The sequence below is a fragment of the Felis catus genome, chromosome F2, assembly GCF_018350175.1.
Source record: "Felis catus isolate Fca126 chromosome F2, F.catus_Fca126_mat1.0, whole genome shotgun sequence".
Lineage (NCBI taxonomy): Eukaryota > Metazoa > Chordata > Mammalia > Carnivora > Felidae > Felis > Felis catus.
The window spans coordinates 6,457,713-6,478,118 of NC_058385.1; the positions used below are offsets into that span (position 1 = coordinate 6,457,713).

At 43.1% G+C, this 20,406-nt stretch overlaps 1 protein-coding gene and 1 long non-coding RNA gene across 2 annotated transcripts in view; one reads left to right on the forward strand and one right to left on the reverse strand.

Moving 5' to 3' along the window:
• Positions 1-4,850: 4,850 nt before the first annotated feature.
• Positions 4,851-20,406, forward strand: part of RGS20 (regulator of G protein signaling 20) — an 87,573-nt gene continuing 72,017 nt past the window's right edge. Inside the window, exon 1 of the mRNA XM_045050262.1 lies at positions 4,851-5,227. Coding sequence (XP_044906197.1) covers positions 5,063-5,227 — 165 coding nt within the window. The 5' untranslated portion in view covers positions 4,851-5,062. The remainder of the gene's footprint in view (positions 5,228-20,406) is intronic.
• LOC123383242 lies at positions 9,045-9,934 on the reverse strand. The gene is made up of 2 exons (XR_006592796.1): positions 9,453-9,934; positions 9,045-9,176 (listed from the first exon to the last, which is right to left on the reverse strand). It is a non-coding gene; the product is annotated as an uncharacterized LOC123383242 (long non-coding RNA).

Here is a 20,406-nt window from a genome sequence, read left to right on the forward strand (position 1 = left end):
GCCAAAAGGGGGAATTGTGAAAGTAATTAATTAACCAAGGAGGCCATTAGACTAAGCTGCCTCTAATGCCTTGGTAGCCCGTGTAACCCAGGGTGAATTCCTATAAACGCACTCGTACCATAGACAATGACGCTAAACAATCACAAATAGCCAACAAGGTTTCCCAAATTAGTCACCTGCCTAAGCTGTAGCCAATCACATGATTTCCTTGCTCTGCTGCCACATCTGTTCTATAAAAGCCTTTTCCCCCAGCTCTTGTCAAGCACTTTCAAAATTTTTAAAAATTTTTTAATTTTTTTAAACGTATTTACTCATTCTTAGAGCACCTGGGTGACTCAGTTGGTTGAATGTCTGACTCTTGATTTCAGCTCAGGACATAATCTCAGTCATGAGATCGAGCCCCGTGCTGGGCTCTACGCCGACAGCACAGTGCCTGCTTGGGATTCTCTCCCTCTCCCTCTCTTCTGCTCATGTGTGCCTATGCCCTCTCTGTCTCTCTCTCTCTGAGATATATAGGTGAGAGAGAAAGAGAGAGAGAGAGAGAGAGAGAGAGAGAGAGAGAGAATGTATTCACTTATTCTAAAGGAACAACCCACAATCTTTTCCAGTTATTGCATCTGGCTGAAAGTCAAGGGTCATTTAGTGATTTGCACGCCTTTCCATCTGGACCACGTGTGGGTCCTTAAGGCTATCGATCCACGGTTAACGGAGTCCTCTACCACTCTTCTAACGCTTTTAACACACAGTAATGGAGGAAAAACAAGGTCACCGTTTGGATCCATGACATACAGCAAAGACTGCAATTCTCCTACCAGTAGAGCAAATGCCGGGATCCACAACCTGAGCTATGACCACTCGGGCAGTCTTGGAAGGTTCCCTGTCTGGGTCTTCCAGGACTGTCTGGAATTGGAGATGGACCCCAGTAAGGATTTCCTTCCCCGGACCCGCCTATCATCAGTCTCATTTGCATGAGGGAAGACTGTTGGCTGGGCTCCTCCAGGCTTAGGGTTTATCTGTTCATCTCCATTAACATTTACTCAATCGGCTGTCAATCCACCAGCTTTCTGCCTCTTTCAAGAGCTAACGACCAAGTCGGAGTCGAATAGATTAATGGTCCACTAATCTCCCTCCTCTCGCCACTCTCTCAGCTGTTTATGCTTCCTAGACACAGGTCTCTCGGTTACATTGACCCTTTAGGAGATGCCCTTTTTCTTGAAGTAATAGAAAATAGATATATTTGCCAACAAGTACTTTACTCAACTTGGACAGATTGTAAAATTCTTTTTTCATGCAAATTCCTCTCACTACAATCTCTAGCAAACTGGGTTTACACAGAATGCCAAGGGAGGCCAGTCGGTGCTACTGTGCCCCTATACACACACCCCTTCCTTGAATATGAAACAATAATGTTTACGAGGATCTCTCAAGAACGGAGCGTGAGGCGTTTTATTCGCAGACCTAGATAATATTATTAACAAATACGATTTAAGATGAAATAATTTTCATACAAATGGCTATTAACTAGAAAGAAGTTTCCAAAAACGAGGATTTTTACAAGCGTGGGGAAAATGCTAAGGAGAACGTCATGAACGTTAGAAAGAAATGCTTCCTCCAAGGTTTGACACCAAAAATCGAGTGTGCAAAAACGAAAGAGCAAGAGAAAAATCCTGGTGGACCAAAAAGACAGCATTAAAGAAAAAGAGAAACGTGAACGATTCGGTTTGCAGAGTGGCTCGGGACTATGTGTTCTGGCCCTAGGATGTGAAGACGGGGAGGCTGGTCCCAACTGCAGGACTACACGGATGGAGCCCGCGAACATACCACCGAAAATCTCAGGTAGGTTTCCCCAGGCACAAAATGCACAAAGACAACATGGGCAGGAGGACAAAATAACCTTCCAGCTCCAAAAACGGCACAGGTCAATTTGAAATAACTAATACCACCTATCCTATTTTCATTCTGAGTCCAGAATCAGGTCCTGGGACCCACCCCCCCACCCCCCCACCCCCCCACCCCCGACCAGTGATATGGTTCAACCATATCTTCATTCAACTGACCCCAGGGAACAGACCCATCCAGATACTTACGTACCGCACTTGCGCTGAAACATCTGGTCGCTTGAAGCAGTTGCCTCTCTTTTCATAAAAAGTTCAACAGCATCATTGACATCGAATTCACACACCATTAATTCACCCGTTTAACGTATACAAATGTCATGGTTTTTAGGGTATTCACGGGGTTCTGAAACGATCACTGAAATCAGTTTTATGACATTCTTGTCACGCTAAAAAGAAACCTCTGATTCATTGGTAATCTCGTCACACTAAAAAGAAACCTCTGATTCATTGGTAGTCACTCCCCATTTCTCCCCCAAACCCTCCTGCCCCAGGCAGCCACTAATCTACGTTCTAGATGTGCCTACTCCGGACATTTTCTCATAAATGGAATCACACGCGATGTGGTCTTTTGTGACTGGCTTTTCTATGCATGTTTTTGACGCTTATCCATGTTACGACCTGTGTCAGAACTTTATTCCTTTCTGTTGCTGAGTCATATTCCATTGTACAGATTTACTTCACTTGGTTCATCAGTTGATGGGCATGTGGGTTGATTCCAGTTATTGGACATTTCTATGCAGGCCTTTATGTGAACACACGTTTCACTTCTCTGGCTTCAGTAGACACGTAGGAGGAAATTGCTGGGTCTTAGGGTAATTATGTCGAACGTTTTGAGGAAGTGCCAAACTGTTTACCAAAGTGGTTGCAACATTTTATGTTTCCGCTGGCAATGCATGAGAGTCCCATTTTCTCCACATACTCGCTAACATTTGTCCTTGTCTGTCTTTTTGATTAAAGCCAACCTATTACATGTAAAATCATTGTGATTTCGACTTGCTTTTCCCTACTGGCTAATGATGTTGAGCATCTTTTCATGGGCTTCTTGGCCATTTGTATACCTTCTCTGGAGAGACGTCTATTTAGACACATCACCCATTTTTAGTTAACTTTTGGGGTTTTTTAAATTTTTTTAATTTTCACTTTGGAGAGAGAGAGAGTGTGTGAGCAGGAGAGGAGCCAAGAGAGAGGAAGACAGAGAATCCGAAGCAGGCTCTGCACGACAGCAGCGAGCCTTGTGCTGGGCTCACTCACAAACCACAAGATCATGACCTGAGCCGAATTTGGACACTCAACCAACTGAGCCACCCAGGTGCCCCTTTGATTTTTAGTTGGAAGACCTCTTTATATTTTCTGGATAAAATTCTTTTATTATGTATATGTGGTTTTCTATATTGTCTCCTAGTGGGTTATCTTTTTACTTTCTTGATGATGTTCTTAGAAAATCAAAGTTTTCCATTTTGATGAAGTCCAGTTTACCGGTTTTTTTCTTTCGTGCCTTGAGTTTTGATATTGTACTTACGCAAGCTTTGCCTAATCCAAGGCCACGAAGATTTACCCCTACATTTTCCTCTAAGAAAATGAGTTTTATAGCTTCAGCTCTTACATGAAGGTCTAGGATTCATTTTGAGTTAATGTTTTAAAAAAAATTTTTTTCAACGTTTATTTATTTTTGGGACAGAGAGAGACAGAGCATGAACGGGGAGGGGCAGAGAGAGAGGGAGACACAGAATCGGAAACAGGCTCCAGGCTCTGAGCCATCAGCCCAGAGCCCGACGCGGGGCTCGAACTCCCAGACCGCGAGATCGTGACCTGGCTGAAGTCGGACGCTTAACCGACTGCGCCACCCGGGTGCCCATTTTGAGTTAATGTTTTATGTGGTGTGAGGTAGAACTTCAACTTAAACTTCTGCCTGGAGCTGTCCAGGGGTTCCACACCATTTGTTGGAAAGACAATTCTCTCCTCCATTGAATTATTTTGGCACTTTGTCAAAGCCCAACTGACCGTGGACGTATGGATTTACCTATAGACTCAATTCTATTCTGTTGATCTGTTGTGGCTTTATAGTAAGTTTTAAAATTGAGAAATGTGTGGGGTGCCTGGGTGGCTCAGTCGGTGGAGCGTCCGACTTCGGCTCAGGTCATGATCTCGTGGTCTGTGAGTTCGAGCCCCGCGTAGGGCTCCGTGCTGACAGCTCAGAGCCTGGAGCCTGCTTCGGATTCTGTGTCTTCCTCTCTCTCTGGCCCTCCCCCGTTCATGCTGTCTCTCTCTGTCTCAAAAATAAATAAATGTTTAAAAAAAATTGAGAAATGTGAATCCTCCAACTCTGCTCTTCTTTTTATGAGATTGTTTCGGATATTCTAAGTCCCTTACAACTGCATGTGAAGTTTAGAATCAATTCATCAATTTCTGCGAAAAGAAAAAAAAAAGGAAGCCAAGATGTTTATAGGGATTGTGTTTGTTTCATATACCAATTCTGGGGCCCTGGGGTCATTTTACACACTTTACACACTTTACAAATGTGCAGTATGATGTTAGAAGCCAACTCTTGGCTTAATCATTAGATGACTAGTTACCTCATAAGAAAAATCACTTTCATCCTACATGACACCAATCAAGAAGTGTAATAATCCTTGGACTTCAGTTTGGGTATGAGTTAAGCATACATTTCTAGCCACAAAACTGACTCCTGCTAAAATGACCTTTTAAGAAACCTACATAGATTAAGGCAGACCACCTGTCTCTCGACTGCATAGCCCAAGATTATCAGGCCCTAGTCTATGTCTCACACAACTAATGCAGAATATGGCGAAGCAATGTATTTTATCATTATATCCTAAGCGATAGATCGCTTAAATCATTTCTTTCAATTTTAGGATTAAATTTGAATTAGTAGTATATTTCTGCCAGTAGGGGGCAGTCATAACATACCTAGACATTCAAAATAGGAGGCTCTACCTGGAATAGAACACTAAAGAACCGTGGATAAACTGCTGATCCACCAAACAGATAAGCCTTTTGCTTCAAATAGTGTAACTTTCAGAGAGGTTCCCTGGCTGACTGACGGATGGCCCAGCATTGGCCAAACGAAGAGAAATAGAGTGGACCCTGGGCTAGTGTTGTTAAAATCAGGCTGCAGGACTCATTTGGAGCTTTACTGCAAAAACATGCCCAGTCCTTCCCAAGACAACCAAGAGTGCCTCCAGAAACATTTCTCCAGGCCATCTATGTGGAAGCAATTTCTGCCCCTGCCTAGGGCTGAGGGATATAATGCAAATATTCACCAGACCATGGAAAATGAAGGAAGCCCCGAGGCTATGCGTGATGTCAAGGTAAGATGATCTCCACCATCCATGATGCTTTCTTGACAAGGAAAAGGTTTATCTGGAAAGATTATAAAACCATAAGCAAGCTTTGGCTCAGTGAGCTATTACTCTATCTTATTGACAATTTATCAAAATGTTTTCAAGCCGACCGCAAGAGAAAAACTAGAACCTTGATAATTAATTAACTTCTCTGTCCAGTTTTCTCCAACCTATGCAGCTTCCCTTTACTAAGACAAATGCTTACCTATTTATTATTTGTTTGTTTCAGGAGGTAATGTTTTCAAAGGCAGGAAACTCAGCCATAGTTTCTTTTGAGTATTGATGTTTTGTGGCTATTGTGGCTTAGATGTTTTTCTCCGAAATAAAAATCATATCGCGTGTAGTAATGAAAGAAAAATTATCGACCACTTTCTACAGAAATTGCTTGAGAAAAAACTGATAAAATAATGCAGGAACGTAAGAACATTAAGAAGCTAAGGGATGTTTTTCCTAAATTCACAATTTCTTAAGGTGAATTTTCAAAGCGTGGATGTCTATCAATAGATAACATTATTTCCCCAAACAGTGACAATTTCCCTGCTCAGTGTTGTGTGTATCCTTGCAGTTTAAGCCTGTAAATCCTCTTAACTATTAATAGAATCATCTCGTAAAAGATTATTCAGAGTGGAGGGGGATGAGTATGTGTTACTGTCCTCCCATGATCAGAGCTCAGAATTAAATGCTGCACTCGTACTACTGCAAACCTATCCAAATACTTTAACACCAAAACATTTATCTATCCTTTTACGATGGCTCATATCCTGATCATAATCATGATTTCTCGTCAGTCATGTTATTTTAACCAACTGGCACAAGACGAAGGAAAGTGCTGTGTGTTTTTGTTTGCTTGTTTGTTTTTATAAATGTTTATTTTTGAGAGAGAGAGAAAACACAAGCGGGGGAGCGGCAAAGAGAGAGAGGGAGACACAGAATCCGAAGCAGGTTCCAGGCTCTGAGCTGTCAGCACAGAGCCCGACGTGGGGCTCAAACTCACGAACCGCGAGATCATGACCTGAGCCGAAGTCGGACACTCAACCGACTGAGCCACCCGGGTGCCCCAAGTGTGGTGTTTTTTACTAAGCCATTAAAAAGATTTTTCTGTAGAAATGTACTGACCTTCATTTTTGAGCTTTCAGACAGATGTTGTGAAACTTCAAGCCCCTGTTATCACCTGAGCACTAGGTCTTTAGGAAACTAAAATGAAATGGATATACCGGCCAGAAGCCCTTCATTGATGGGCATCTAAGCCTAAATGCAAAAGAGATTTCTGAAAGGTAGACCTTGGAGGCTACTCTGGGGAACAGCAATGTACGTTTTGTGTGTGCACGTGATATACACATAGGTGCGCACACACATGTAATTGCGAAGTTCTCATTGTATGGAGGGGTACGCTTTAAGCAGAATCCTAGACAAATGAGTTGGAAAAGCATTTGTGAGTCAGCAGCCTCCTCCCACAGCATCCTGGAATCAAATGTACCACCAACACCAGGCAATCCTAGCTGCCATCCTGACCTCATAACAGGTTCCAGCCTGTACAGCCCAGGTGTGAGCAGTGAGGAGTGATCCTGCCGGGATGCTACTGGTCTCTCCAATCAGTTCTGCCTCTTCAAAACATCTTTTTTTGTCGCATCTGAATAGAGACAGTCACATAGGTGAACACGTCCCTCGTCCAGCATATACAAGGAGGGTAGAACTCATCTTTTAATTCTACAAATATGACTGTATCCACATGATCTGCAAAACCTGGGCCAGGTTTTGAGAAAGATGTGCTCCTTCCTCTCAACAGACTTCCAATATAGTGGGAAAGACAAACGTATCAGCATATGATCATATTATCGGCGTGACTTACGTCAACAGTAGAGGATATCCACGTAATTACAATCTTTCAATCATTAAGGAAGTAAGAAGTTAGGATGGTGTATGAGCAACTGAAAATGGCCTAATGAAAGAGTGAAAGAGATGGAATGTGAAATAATGTCTAGAAATGTAGGAAAGTAGGCAGGGAGAGATCGGGCTAGAACGTGTCTAGATGTCTAGAGGCCATTGATAAAAACATTAAAAAAAATCTTAGGGGCGCCTGGGTGGCGCAGTCGGTTAAGCGTCCGACTTCGGCTCAGGTCATGATCTTGCGGTCCGTGGGTTCCTGCCCCGCGTCCGGCTCTGTGCTGACAGCTTGGAGCCTGGAGCCTACTTCCGATTCTGTGTCTCCCTCTCTCTGACCCTCCCCCGTTAGTGCTCTGTCTCTCTCTGTCTCAAAAATAAAAATAAACGTTAAAAAAAATTTTTTTTCAAAAATAAATAAATGTTTATTTTTTTTTAATTTTTTTTTAACGTTTATTTATTTTTGAGACAGAGAGAGACAGAGCATGAACAGGGGAAGGTCAGAGAGAGAGGGAGACACAGAATCCGAAACAGGCTCTAGGCTCTGTGCTGTCAGCACAGAGCCCGACACGAGGCTCAAACTCACAGACCGCGAGATCACGACCTGAGCCGAAGTCGGCCGCTCAACCGACTGAGCCACCCAGGCGCCCCAAAAATAAATAAATGTTAAAAAAAAAATTTAAGTATAGTCCATAAAGGAAAAATTAATAAGTCGAACCTCAAAATATCAAAAATAGACTTTTGCTCTGCCAAAACGCCTATTAAGAGGATAAAAAGACAAGCTACAGACTTTGAGAAAATATATGCAAACCGTATATCTCACAAAGGCCTTGTGTTTAGACTATGTAAAGAACTCTCAGAACTCTGGGATAAAATAACAAACAATCCAACTAGAATATTAGCATTTTATTAAAGAGCATATACAGATGGCAAGTAAACCCGTGAAAAAATAGTTAACATCATAGCCCCAAGGAAAACGCAAACTAAAAACACAATCAAATATCATTTCCGACCGATCAGGATGACTAAAATGAAAAACTGAAAAAAAACAAGTGCTGGCAAGGATGTAGACAAACTAGATCACCCATATATTCCTGGTAAGAATGCACAGTGGTACAGCCGGTCTGGAAAACAATTTGGCAGTTTCTTTCAAACCCAAACATGCAACCGTCATATGGCCCACCTATTTTGCTAGTGGCCCTTTATCCCAGAGAAATGAAAACGCATGTTGACACAAAATCTTGTATGCTAACGCTCACAGCAGCTTCATTCAGAACAGCCAAAAACTAGAAACATCCCCAAAGTCCTTCAAAAGTTGAATGAAGGACTGTGGTACATCCACGCTATGGAATACTAAGGAAACCCCTGCACCAACAACAACCAAAAGAATCAACTGTTGATACACAAAAGGAATGAACTATTGATATGTGTCCCTTAGATAATCTCAAAGGAATGATGCAGAGTGAAAAAAAATAATGATCCCAGAAAGCCGAGTAAAGTATGATTCCATTTCTACAACATTCTTGAAATGAAATTATAGAGTTCGAGAATGGATTCATGGTTGCCAAAGATTCGGGGAACTTTGGGGTGGGACAGTTCTTTCTCCTGATTTCAGTGGTGGGGACAGAAACGTACAGATGTGATAAGATTCTTTGGGAGTAGTGCACACACACACGCGCGCTCATGCACACACACACACACAAGTGAGTGCTTATAAAACTGGCGAAATCTGAGTAAGTTCTATGAATGGTACCAATGTGGGTTTCCTGGCTTTGATGTTATACAACAGTCATGCAGATTCCACTGGGGAAGCTAAGTGAAAAGTGCCTGGGACCACTTTGCACGTTCTCTTTTGGAACTTACTATGAATCTATAATGATTTCAAAATAGAAAGTTAAAAGAAAACAAACCTCCAAAGGCCGGTAGACTGATGATACCCACAGAGCACTGCCTGCGTGTTTCGTCGTGGTTTTTCTGGTTGTTCTTTTCATTTCGAACTAATTTCACTGGATCAGTAGCACTGATGTCATTAGACCTGTTTTAGAGATGAGAACCCAAGTTCAGAAACACTGGTTGGTTACGTTGTATGAAGTCAGCTGAGTGGTGATTTGAACCTAGGTTTTTTTGGTACTGATTTCTTTACTAATTCAGTGGCTTCTGACAGTGATTTACAAAGCAGACCATAATTTCACGGGCCTGAAGCCAGATTTCTTAATAGGGTTTTCTTTGTGCATTCAGCCTAAAGTACTCCAACATGCACGACTAATTTACTACAGAATAAATTCATACCCCAGCATCTATAATTACGCACCTGTCTTCATCATCATATTTTTCTCCATCAGGATTTTTGCTTCCTTTCTTTCATTCAGGACAAGGAGTGCTAGTGGAAGGTAGGGTATCCCCTGGGCTAATCGCTTCCTAAGTGACAGACATGAGAAAGAGAGAAAGTAAAAAGCCACACTGGCAAGAAGTCAAATCCATCTATCGATACAGATTTATGTGTGTATATGTGTAGGCATCCCTCTTCAGTAATGAAAATGGTCAGAGCTTAGACAAGAAAGTTCCTTCCACAAAATTATTTTTTTTTTAACCTGGAGATCAAGAGTCGCATGCTTTACAGACCGAGCCAGCCTGGCACCCCTCCACGAAATTATTTTTCATATCATTCCAACATCAATGCGCCTCTAAGAGCACAGGCTTCTAAGTGCCCTCCTGTTCCAGACGTGTGATCCCCTGAGCAGCTGATCAAAGCACTTGTTTCGAGACGTTATACACTGAAAGGAGAAAAATAAATGTCAAGGCCCCAAAGGGTAGCTACAAAGACAATGGTGCTTTGTGTGATGAAAAGGATACAGAAAAGAAGAGAAAAAAAAATCTTAGTAAAAAGGAATTATGCTTCTAGTATCCAATACCTCAACATGAATGTACTCAAAAGACAAAATTATTTTGTCCTGCCTCCATTTGTGAAAGAGTAAGTTCGGTAGGGATAAAATTAGTTCTTTTTTTTTTTTTTTTTTTTTTTGACAGCCCTCTGAAAAGACTCCTGTAGTAATTAGTTTAACACTTAAGATGTTCACAAACCTCTTGAGAAAAAGGTTCATTTGGAAGCATGTTGTTGTGATTATATCTTCTATAGTTCGCATGTAAACGTTAATTGGCAATCCTCCAGAACCTATGATAGGGGGTCTCTAGATGAGTATAGCAAAGTATTATTATTATTGTTATTATTATTATTATTATTATTGAAGTATAGTTGAAGTACAATGTTATATTAGTTTCAGGTGTACCGCATACTGATTTGACAATTTTATACATTATGCTATGCTCACCACGAGCATGACTGTCTTTAACTCAAAGGCCGGATGGCTCACCAGACTCCAGGTTCAGGGCTTTCCATGAGCCATCTGTGTATTGTCTTCCTTTGATGAGGGCCTTAAGGAAGCCCATGGGTGTAGTCTTCGGAAAGGTGAAAAAGTTCCTCAATTACTAGCTCACAGAACCCAGGGCAATCGTGTCACATTAAGAGCCAAACAAAAATAAAGTCAAATAACATTTCAGCTCATCATAAAGCGTATGGTTACCATCCCACAGTTTTGCTTATGTGGCTCATTTGGACTCTCTCTTACCTTGATGAAGATCTAAGAGACCACCAGCTCATGCCTTCCAAAGTAAGAAGTGAAACAGTGATCGATTCCAAAGTGAATGGCAAAAAGTAACTGCTAAAATCCCTCATATAATTTTCATAAAATTTAAGAAATGTTTTCACAGGGGCGCCTGGGTGGTGCAGTCGGTTAAGCGTCCGACTTCAGCCAGGTCACGATCTCGCGGTCCGTGCGTTCGAGCCCCGCGTCGGGCTCTGGGCTGATGGCTCAGAGCCTGGAGCCTGTTTCCGATTCTGTGTCTCCCTCTCTCTCTGCCCCTCCCCCGTTCATGCTCTGTCTCTCTCTGTCCCAAAAATAAATAAACGTTGAAAAAAAAAAATTAAAAAAAAAATGTTTTCACAAATAACAAATAAATGTTTCCACTTGGCTGACAAAAACACCAGACACAAAATATTAGATTTTTAAAAAATTGTTTTTAACGTTTATTCATTTTTGAGAGACAGAGACAGAGCGTGAGCAGGGGAGGGGCAGAGAGAGAGGGAGACACAGAATCTGAAGCAGGCTCCAGGCTCTGAGCTGTCGGCACAGAGCCCGACGCGGGGCTCAAACCCACAAACCGCGAGATCATGACCTGAGCCGATGTCGGACGCTTAACCGACTGAGCCGCCCAGGCATCCCACGAAATATTAGATCTTTAGTGCAAACAGCCCAACTCAGACAACTCAGTCTGTATCAGTCGGGTAGGCCAGTTCATGCTGCAGTAACAACTACACCCCTCAAATCTCAGTGACTTAACAATAAAAGCATATTTTTCAGTCTTGCCACAGTTTGGGGTAGGTCAGACTCTACCCAGTGACCCCGGACTCACACCGCTTCCATCTCGGTGGCTCTGTCACGTAGTGGATCCAAAGTCACTCTCCAGGCATACTTAGGAAAGGGAGAGTGGGAAAGGAAGCTTAACTCCCTCTGAGGGAGGTGAATGTCATTACTTCCATTCACGTTCACCCTGATCAGAGCTGGGCACGTGGCCAATGTGATCGCAAAGTAGGTTTACATTACATCACAGAGATGACCCAGGTACTGAGAGGCCTCACCATTCCCACCACACCTCCCACTTGGCCCCACTTGTAAGAGAAAACTCGGATGACTACAAAAGGAGTACGGCATTCCTTATACTTCAGAAAAGCATGTATATTTTTTAAAAATATGTACATATGCATACATACATGAAAGAATGTATAATATGTATCTGTGCTTTTCAATTGATTTCAAAAAGCCAATCCTCTGAAGTTAAAAACCAGCCATTAATTACTTGTCATGAATTATCATAAAGGAGGCTTCTGAGAAAATGCGACTCTTCCCTCCAGTGGGAATATCTACAAACCAAGTGCTTGCTTACTAACACCCAACGTTTTATTTTCCACACTGGAACTAAAGATTTTTCGAAAATTTTTTCTAATATTTATTTATTTTTGAGAGAGAGAGACAGAGCGTGAGCAGGGGAGGGGCAGAGAGAGAGAGAGGGAGACACAGAGTCCGACACGGGGCTCAAAAACACCGACTGTGAGATAGATCATGACCTGAGCTGAAGTCAGATGCCTAACTGACTGAGCCACCCAGGTGCCCCAAAACTAAAGATTCTTCTATTCTGAAAATAACAATGTACCAGAAAAATCCACATGAGTTCTATTCTTCAAAGTTTCAGATAAAAATTTTAAATACAAGTTTTGGTCATGTTTGCCATTTACTTAGACATTTAAATAATTGTCTTTGAGGGTTTTACATTAAAAATTAGGTTTTTGGGGGCGCCTGGGTGGCGCAGTCAGTTAAGCGTCCGACTTCAGCCAGGTCACGATCTCGCGGCCCGTGAGTTCGAGCCCCGCATCAGGCTCTGGGCTGATGGCTCGGAGCCTGGAGCCTGTTTCCGATTCTGTGTCTCCCTCTCTCTCTGCCCCTCCCCCGTTCATGCTCTGTCTCTGTCCCAAAAATAAATAAAAACGTTGAGAAAAAAAAAATTAGGTTTTTGGGGGTGCCTGGGTGGCTCAGTCGGTTGAGCGTCCAACTTCAGCTCAGGTCATAATCTCACAGTTCGTGGGTTCAAGCCCCGCCTCGGGCTCTGTGCTGATGGCTCAGAGCCTGCTTCACATTCTGTGTCTCCCTCTCTCTCTGCCCCTCCCCCACTTGTGGTCTGTTTCTCTGTCTCTCAAAAATAAATAAATGTAAAAAAAATTTTTTTTTAATTAGGTTTTTGTCATTGGATTCTATTTTCAGAGGCCAACATCTCCACTGGTGCTGCAAAGTGATTTGTTTTGGCAAAGATCAATAGTACTTTAAGGTATTTCTTTGCTCTTCGGAAGTTTTTCTGAATGAGAATGGGTTAAAGGATATCTGGCATTAGGTAGTTTTCTCATGTAGCCCAAGTTTGCTTTTGTTCTTGAGAATGGAAACCTAGAGTTCCTGAAAACACAAATGAACGGGGCGGTGATTCTAAAACTGATGCCTCTGGGTGGCTTCCTGGGCGTTATGATTCACACAACACTCAGCGCCGGGGACGACGTGCAGCAGTAAGTCCCTGTTCCTTGGAGGTGTCCCGGAATTCCCCAATGCTTCTTTTCTTTCTAAGTTTTTGTTTAAATTCCAGTTAGTTAACATACAGTGTAATATTAGCGTCAGGTGCACAATATAGCGATTCGCCACTTCCGGACCACAGCCGGTGCTCATCCCAAGTGCCCTCCTTAATCCCCATCACCTGTTTCCCCCAGCAACCGCCACCACCTCCCCTCTGGGAACCAGTTTGTTCTCTATAGTTAAGAGTCTGTTTCTTGGTTTGCCTCTCTCTCTCTCTCTGCTTGTTTTTCTTAAATTCCAGATATGAATGAAATCATACGGTATCTTTATTTCTCTCACTTATTTCACTTGGCAGGAAACGTCTTAACTTCCAGGGTACTGTGGCACCACCACAGAGTCCTAATCGAGCACTAACAGCGCTCCTCTTCTTGGAAATCTTATAGATCTTATAAATCTCTGAAGCACTAAATAACTGAAGACAAACTGATTTACAGCAGGAGAGCTTTGAAGAAAAAAACTTTATGTCCCAAGCCAGTGTCATTCCTGCCCTTGCTCACTCGCTCGAGAGAGAGAGAGAGAGAGAGAGAGAGAGAGACATTTTAAGAGAGGCAAGTGTATGGGTTCTGACACAGCCACACTTCCTGCACAAATCACGTGGAAATATGTTTCAGAGCCATGATAAATGAGGGCAAAATAAGAATTCAAATATGAGGCAGTCCCGGTTGGGAAGGATTGATGGTAATTATTGAAACGGTCCCTCAGATGGAGGTGTTCGATGTAAAAAGTGACTGCAAAAGGTGGTTATTGTTTAAAAGTTTGGTTACATTATAAAAAGGAGACACAAATGGGGGGAGGGGCTTACAATTCCATTTGGATTCACAGATACAACAAGAGGAAGGGAGATCGGAAACATGGGTCCTACTCCTCACGTCCAGTAAAAGGAAGTCAGAAGAGACTGTGGTTATGCTTAAAAAAAAAAAATCCTTTAAGAGGCAAGCGGAAATGGTTTCAGAAGAAAGACATGTGACCTTCAACTTCCTTCAAAATGACAGGGGAAGTGGGGAGTCAGGGGAACGATGAAGCAGAATTGGCAATAATGCTAATACTGAGTGATACCTACCAGAGTTCACGAGTATATTCGCTCCGGGTTTTATTTGAAAATACACATAATAAAGGGATTTCATCTCAAAGCCTGGAGGTTAGAATTTACCCTTTGAAATTAAGCAACAAACAGACTCATAAATACACAAATACAACTTTCCATATATCTATTTATACCACAGTGGGAGCTGTTAGCACACGGTTCAGACATCCACTGGATAGCACAACTGATCCTGACCTTTCAGGAAAATCTTTAAAAATGGCAAAAGATCCTGTCTGGAAGTCTAAAAAAACATACTGTCCTGGTTGGCCTCATACTGTTTGGGCTTCCCCCCTCCCCCCCCCCAAATCTCATAAATGCTCAGATTTTTTTTTTAATTTTTTTAACGTTTATTTATTTTTGAGACAGAGAGAGACAGAGCATGAACGGGGGAGGGTCAGAGAGAGAGGGAGACACAGCATTGGAAACAGGCTCCAGGCTCTGAGCAGTCAGCACAGAGCCCGACACGGGGCTCGAACTCACGGACCGCGAGATCTTGACCTGAGCCGAAGTCGGCCGCCCAACCGACTGAGCCACCCAGGTGCCCCAATGCTCAGATTTTAAATTAATGGTTAGGAAAAAAAGATATCTAAGGCTCATTTTCCCTATTCAAAGGATCTCATAAAATCATGTTGTTGGCTTTCCTGTCAAAACCAAGCCAGCCTTGGGGCGCCTGGCCGGCTCAGAAGAGCACATGACTCTTGACCTAAGGGTTGTGAGTTCAACCCCCACATTGGGTGTAGTAAACAAATAAAAGTAAATCAAGCCAGCCTTCACAAAACCATAAAATCACTGCAAATATCTTAGGAAATTTACATTAAAGTTTTGCCTTCTTGCAAGGTAGGTGAACTTTACTGGGAACGTTTGATTGTAAACTTGTTGTTATAGGTTCTGTCTGAACCATGTATCTCTATTCTGTGGGTAAAAGCAATTCAGATCAGGTTTGTGTCATCTGGCTATTTATTTTAGAAACTTTGGTAGAATGGTTTCACAGTTACTGCACTTAAAATGACCGAGAAAGGGAATTTTTAAATGAAGCAAATATGCTGACAGACAATATTCAGCTTAAGCCACGCAGTGACTGTTGGAATAGATTTCAAATATTCAATAACGAAACCCAAATTGCAGAGTACATAAGTAATTGAATCTGACATCAATGATGTAACCAAATATGTTTTTCCATATGAATATATATTTTGCTTATAGAATTTTGAATTCTCAGCACTAAAAATTGTAAGGCTTCATTTTCAACGGATAGACCATTCCAAGGGCTTTTATTTGAAATCAGACCTAAACGTGAACTGAAATATCATAAGCATAGTCTCAACGCATTTTGGTAACGAACTTTTCAGACTGTGTGTGACCAGAAGATAAAAAGAAACAGCGGGAAGGCAGGAGCCCGGCCACTCAGGCACCTGAGCCTAGGAGTCTGTGGAAGGTGCTAGAAAGACAGTTCAGCACCACACATCTCCTCTGTTTATCCCCTATTTAGCAAAGATCTGTGGGTGGGCTCCCCCAGCGACTGGAGCCTAGTCCCAGACAAACCCTTTCCCCCACCAGACACGGTGGACGGTGAGGTCTGATGTGACCTTCCGTGCTCCCTTGAGTCAGGCCAGATTGATCCAGTTCAGGTCCAGTGTGTCTAATAGCCCAGACACACTGCTACGTGAATAATTTTACCTACAAATTATCATTAAAGGCTGCTCGAGGTTATGTAAGAATGGTTAAGCAGAAAGGACCAAATGGAATGAATAAAACATTACTAGACAGAAATGATCAAAGCATTTGATATTACCAATTTCACACCACATTTCTCCATTCTGTGATGAATCTGCTCTCTCTGCTTCTGCAAGTTGGACCGAGCCCCATTTATTTAAGACTTTCATCTGTGACTGTCACATGTTCTGAAGGGTATATTGTTTTAAGTTTTCAGTCAAGGAGAGAGCTTTGTTACCATCAGCAGCATCCAAGGAGGACATGCACTTAATTGTGTAGACACGTTCGTTACAGAGAAGGTGGCCGGATTGAACAATAAGCATACACGGTTAGCAAATAAAAGCCAGGCACTCTTGCTTCCTTCTTTCTGTGTTTGTCTTTTCTTTAAAATAGCGGCAAACCGACTATTTCCAACAACTTACTGGTGTCATTAAGGTCGGCAAGCTTCCCCTGTCCCAGAGTTGCAATTTTGGAAAAGAAAGCCAGCATTTTCCACCTTGTGGTGGCCCCTGAGGGAGTCCAGGCTTTGGGGAACCAATCATTGCCTTTTGTGCATTCTTTACAGCACTTGAGATGGGCAAGGTGAAGAGGCGGAGGGTGTGGGAGACAGGAAGCAAAAGAAGGTCTCCCAGGCACAGACTGGGAGATCAGGGCAGTTTGCCACTCTCACTCTCCCCTCTCCCCTTCCCGAGACGCTTCTCTCACATTTCCAGGCATACCTGAGGCAACTCATTTTCTCAGTCTGGCCTGGTTTTTCTCACTAGAAAAAAAAAAAAAAAATTAAAGTTCAAATTCATTTGCACTTAGATGTAAATATATTTAATAGATCGTTCCTTCTCACCAAATCTGTAAGGCATTCTAAGGTTAGGGCCACAGGAAGACCTTGCAGGGGTGTAACCTGAGGCATCTAAAAGCTGAGCAGAAGAGAAACCTTGGTGTTTGGGGCTATTTCTGGCCCCTTCTCAGAAGCCACACTCCAGGCTGGGCCAAATCCCAGCTGCATCTGGCACCGGCTGCTGCTGCTGATTACAGAGACGCCGCGGCATTCCCAGCGTCCTCTTGGCACTTCGAGAGCCTCCTCTCTCTCTGTGCAGCCTTGGCCACAGGCCAGGTTAGAAGTCTCCTTGGCTCATCCACCAGAAATGAGCTGGTTTTCGGGCGCCTGGGTGGCTCAGTCACTTGAGCCTCTGACTCTTTGATTTCAGCTCAGGTCATGATCCCAGCCAGGGTCATGGGATCGAGCCCCATATCGGACTCCGCACTGCCTGCTTGAGATTCTCCCTCCCCAACTCGCACAGCATGCGCTCTCACTCTCTCTCTCAAAATAAATAAACATCTTTAAAAAAAAAAAAAAAGAAGAGAAATGAGCTGGTTTTTAGAAACATGAAATCACAAAAGAGAGGAGAAAAAAAATGAAGGCTCGTGACAGTTTCAAATGCCTTCTCACGGAGTCAAGACTCGGCGCTCGGCTGCACCCTCTCGGCACACAGCTCCCCACCTCGCGCCCAGATGCAACAGCAATTTTGGGGAGCCCAAGAGCAAGACAGGCTCTTGAGCCCTAAAACTTTGCAAACGCCAAGACCCGAGGGAGTCAAAGAATGGTAAATGCTGACATCTGCTGGACGTTATGGCATTGCAGGATTGCCATCCAGGAAAACCTAACACTGCGTTGGAAATAAAGGAAGTCTGAGTGCTTGAAGGCATCCTTTATCCCAACTGCAAAAGTTCAGCTGGGTGCATCTTTTTGGTACGCAGGTACAAACCGGGCAGTATGATGACATAAGAGCAATGTCTTTGTCATGGCGAGAACTGGTTTTCGAATTCGGGTCCACGTCGGGTTTAATTCTCTGAGCCTTAGTTTTCATCTATAAAATCAAGACCATGATACCTCTCATACATAATTTTAGTAGTTTTTTTTTTTAATCAATACTTTGAATTTTAAAACACAATCTGCACCCACGGGTCCAGGCTTCCCATTGGTCCCGCGCTGCTGTCCTGAGGAACCCCTGGGACCTGCATGTTTGACTTGCACCCAGTTTCCCCCACAACAGTTGTTAACTTCATTATTCCCATCCACGGGCAGAGCCTCACACGTACTGGGCACATGGTAAGAGCCCAGTCAATGCTGATTTGTTGATTGATTAGTAGATAGAAATGTGTTATTTCCCTACTCTGTTCCCACCACATGGGTGAAACACTGAGTTTTCTCTACCTCTTTAAGACCATCGTTAGGGGCCGCCTGGGTGGCTCAGTCGGTTGAGCGGCCGACTTCGGTTCAGGTCATGATCTCGCGGTCCGTGAGTTCCAGCCCCGCATCGGGCTCTGTGCTGACAGCTCGAAGCCTGAAGCCTGTTTCAGATTCTGTGTCTTCCTCTCTCTGACCTTCCCCTGTTCATGCTCTGTCTCTCCCTGTCTCAAAAATAAATAAACGTTAAAAAAAAAATTAAAAAAAAAAAGACCATCGTTAGAATCTCATGTGCTGTGAAGGACATTAATGATAGTTATGGATCCTGAATGGTCTCAAACTCTGTAATTTCAAGTCAGTGCCAACTTCCAACCTCAAGAAAAACACCCCTTTTAAAATGCAGAGCAAAGCAATCCAATTCAGTGGAGTCCAACTCAAAGAAATCAATGATGGCTAACAAGTTCTCCCAGCAGCCAGGCCAGGCAGCCGGGCCAGCAGAGAGAGAACGAGCCTTGGGACGGGGCCCTGTGCAGCCTCAGTGAGACTCACACAAAGCCTGGTTTATTAGAAACCACTGGAAGAGCTACAAGGCCCAGGCAGACTTCCTGGGCCCTGTCACAAATTTCCACTTTGAGGCGAACAGTGTCTTCCTTTGTTCTTGCCATCTTGGTTGTTGGTTTTTGCGCTCCGTCAGCGTGAAATCGGTGGGTCTGGCCTGGGACCGTGGGGACACACGGAGGCCAGGCTCCTTAAGAAAGACCTGCCCGTGTTCCCTTTTGCATCACGCCTTCTCTGAACACCCATTTTAATAAGCCCCATGCCCTGGAGGCTTGCGCATGGAACTGTGGCCGCTTCTATCCTGCTATTTCTCGTCTATTGCGGTTTACGAAGATTTGAGATAGGTTGTTTAGATCGTGTCATTTCTTAAGTTCATTCGTTTAACAAATATTGATTGAATACCCATTATGTCTCAGAACGGCTTTAGGTTTTTTTGAGACACAGGTTTGAACAAGGCAAAGTCCTGACCCTCACAGACTATCACAATTCAGTGCAGGAAATGATGTGACAAGAGCAAGCATACGGGCAGCTAACCCAACCTGGGAGAGCTTCCTGGAGGAAATGGCACCTAAGCTGAGATTTGAAGGCTAAGTAGGAGACTGCCCTGGGAGAGAAGATGAAGAGCAGATTAGCAATGGGAAAGTCTCTTGCACTGTTGGTGGGAATGCAAACTGGTGCAGCCACTCTGGAAAACAGTGTGCAGGTTCCTCAGAAAATTCAAAATAGATCTACCCTATGACCCAGCAATAGCACTGCTCGGAATTTACCCAAGGGATCCAGGAGTGCTGATGAGTAGGGGCACTTGTACCCCAATGTTTATAGCAGCACTTTCAACAATAGCCAAATTATGGAAAGAGCCTAAATGTCCATCAACTGATGAATAGATAAAGAAATTGTGGTTTATATACACAATGGAGTACTACGTGGCAATGAGAAAGAATGAAACATGGCCTTTTGTAGCAACGTGGATGGAACTGGAGAGTGTTATGCTAAGTGAAATAAGTCATACAGAGAAAGACAGATACCATATGTTTTCACTCTTATGTGGATCCTGAGAAACTTACCAGAAGACCATGGGAGGGGAGGAAAAAAAAAGAAGAAGAAAGGTTAGAGACGGAGAGAGCCAAAACATAAGAGACTCTTAAAAACTGAGAACAAACTGAGGGTTGATGGGGGGTGGGAAGGAGGGGTGGGTAGGTGATGGGTACTGAGGAGGGCACCTGTTGGGATGAGCACTGGGTGTTGTATGGAAACCAATTTGACAATAAATTTCATATTAAAAAGAAAAAAGAAAAAAAAGAATGGGTAAGGATTCACCAGAAGGAGAATTTATACCTGGAATGAGAATGAACAAGGGGATTTTAGGAACTGGGGAACTTTAACATGATTGGAGCTTTGAGTACAAAGTAATAGTGAGAAAGAAAAGTGAGCAAGTAAACAGAGTACGGATCAAATCACAAAAGGTCTACATGCCATATTAGGACCTATAGAGAAA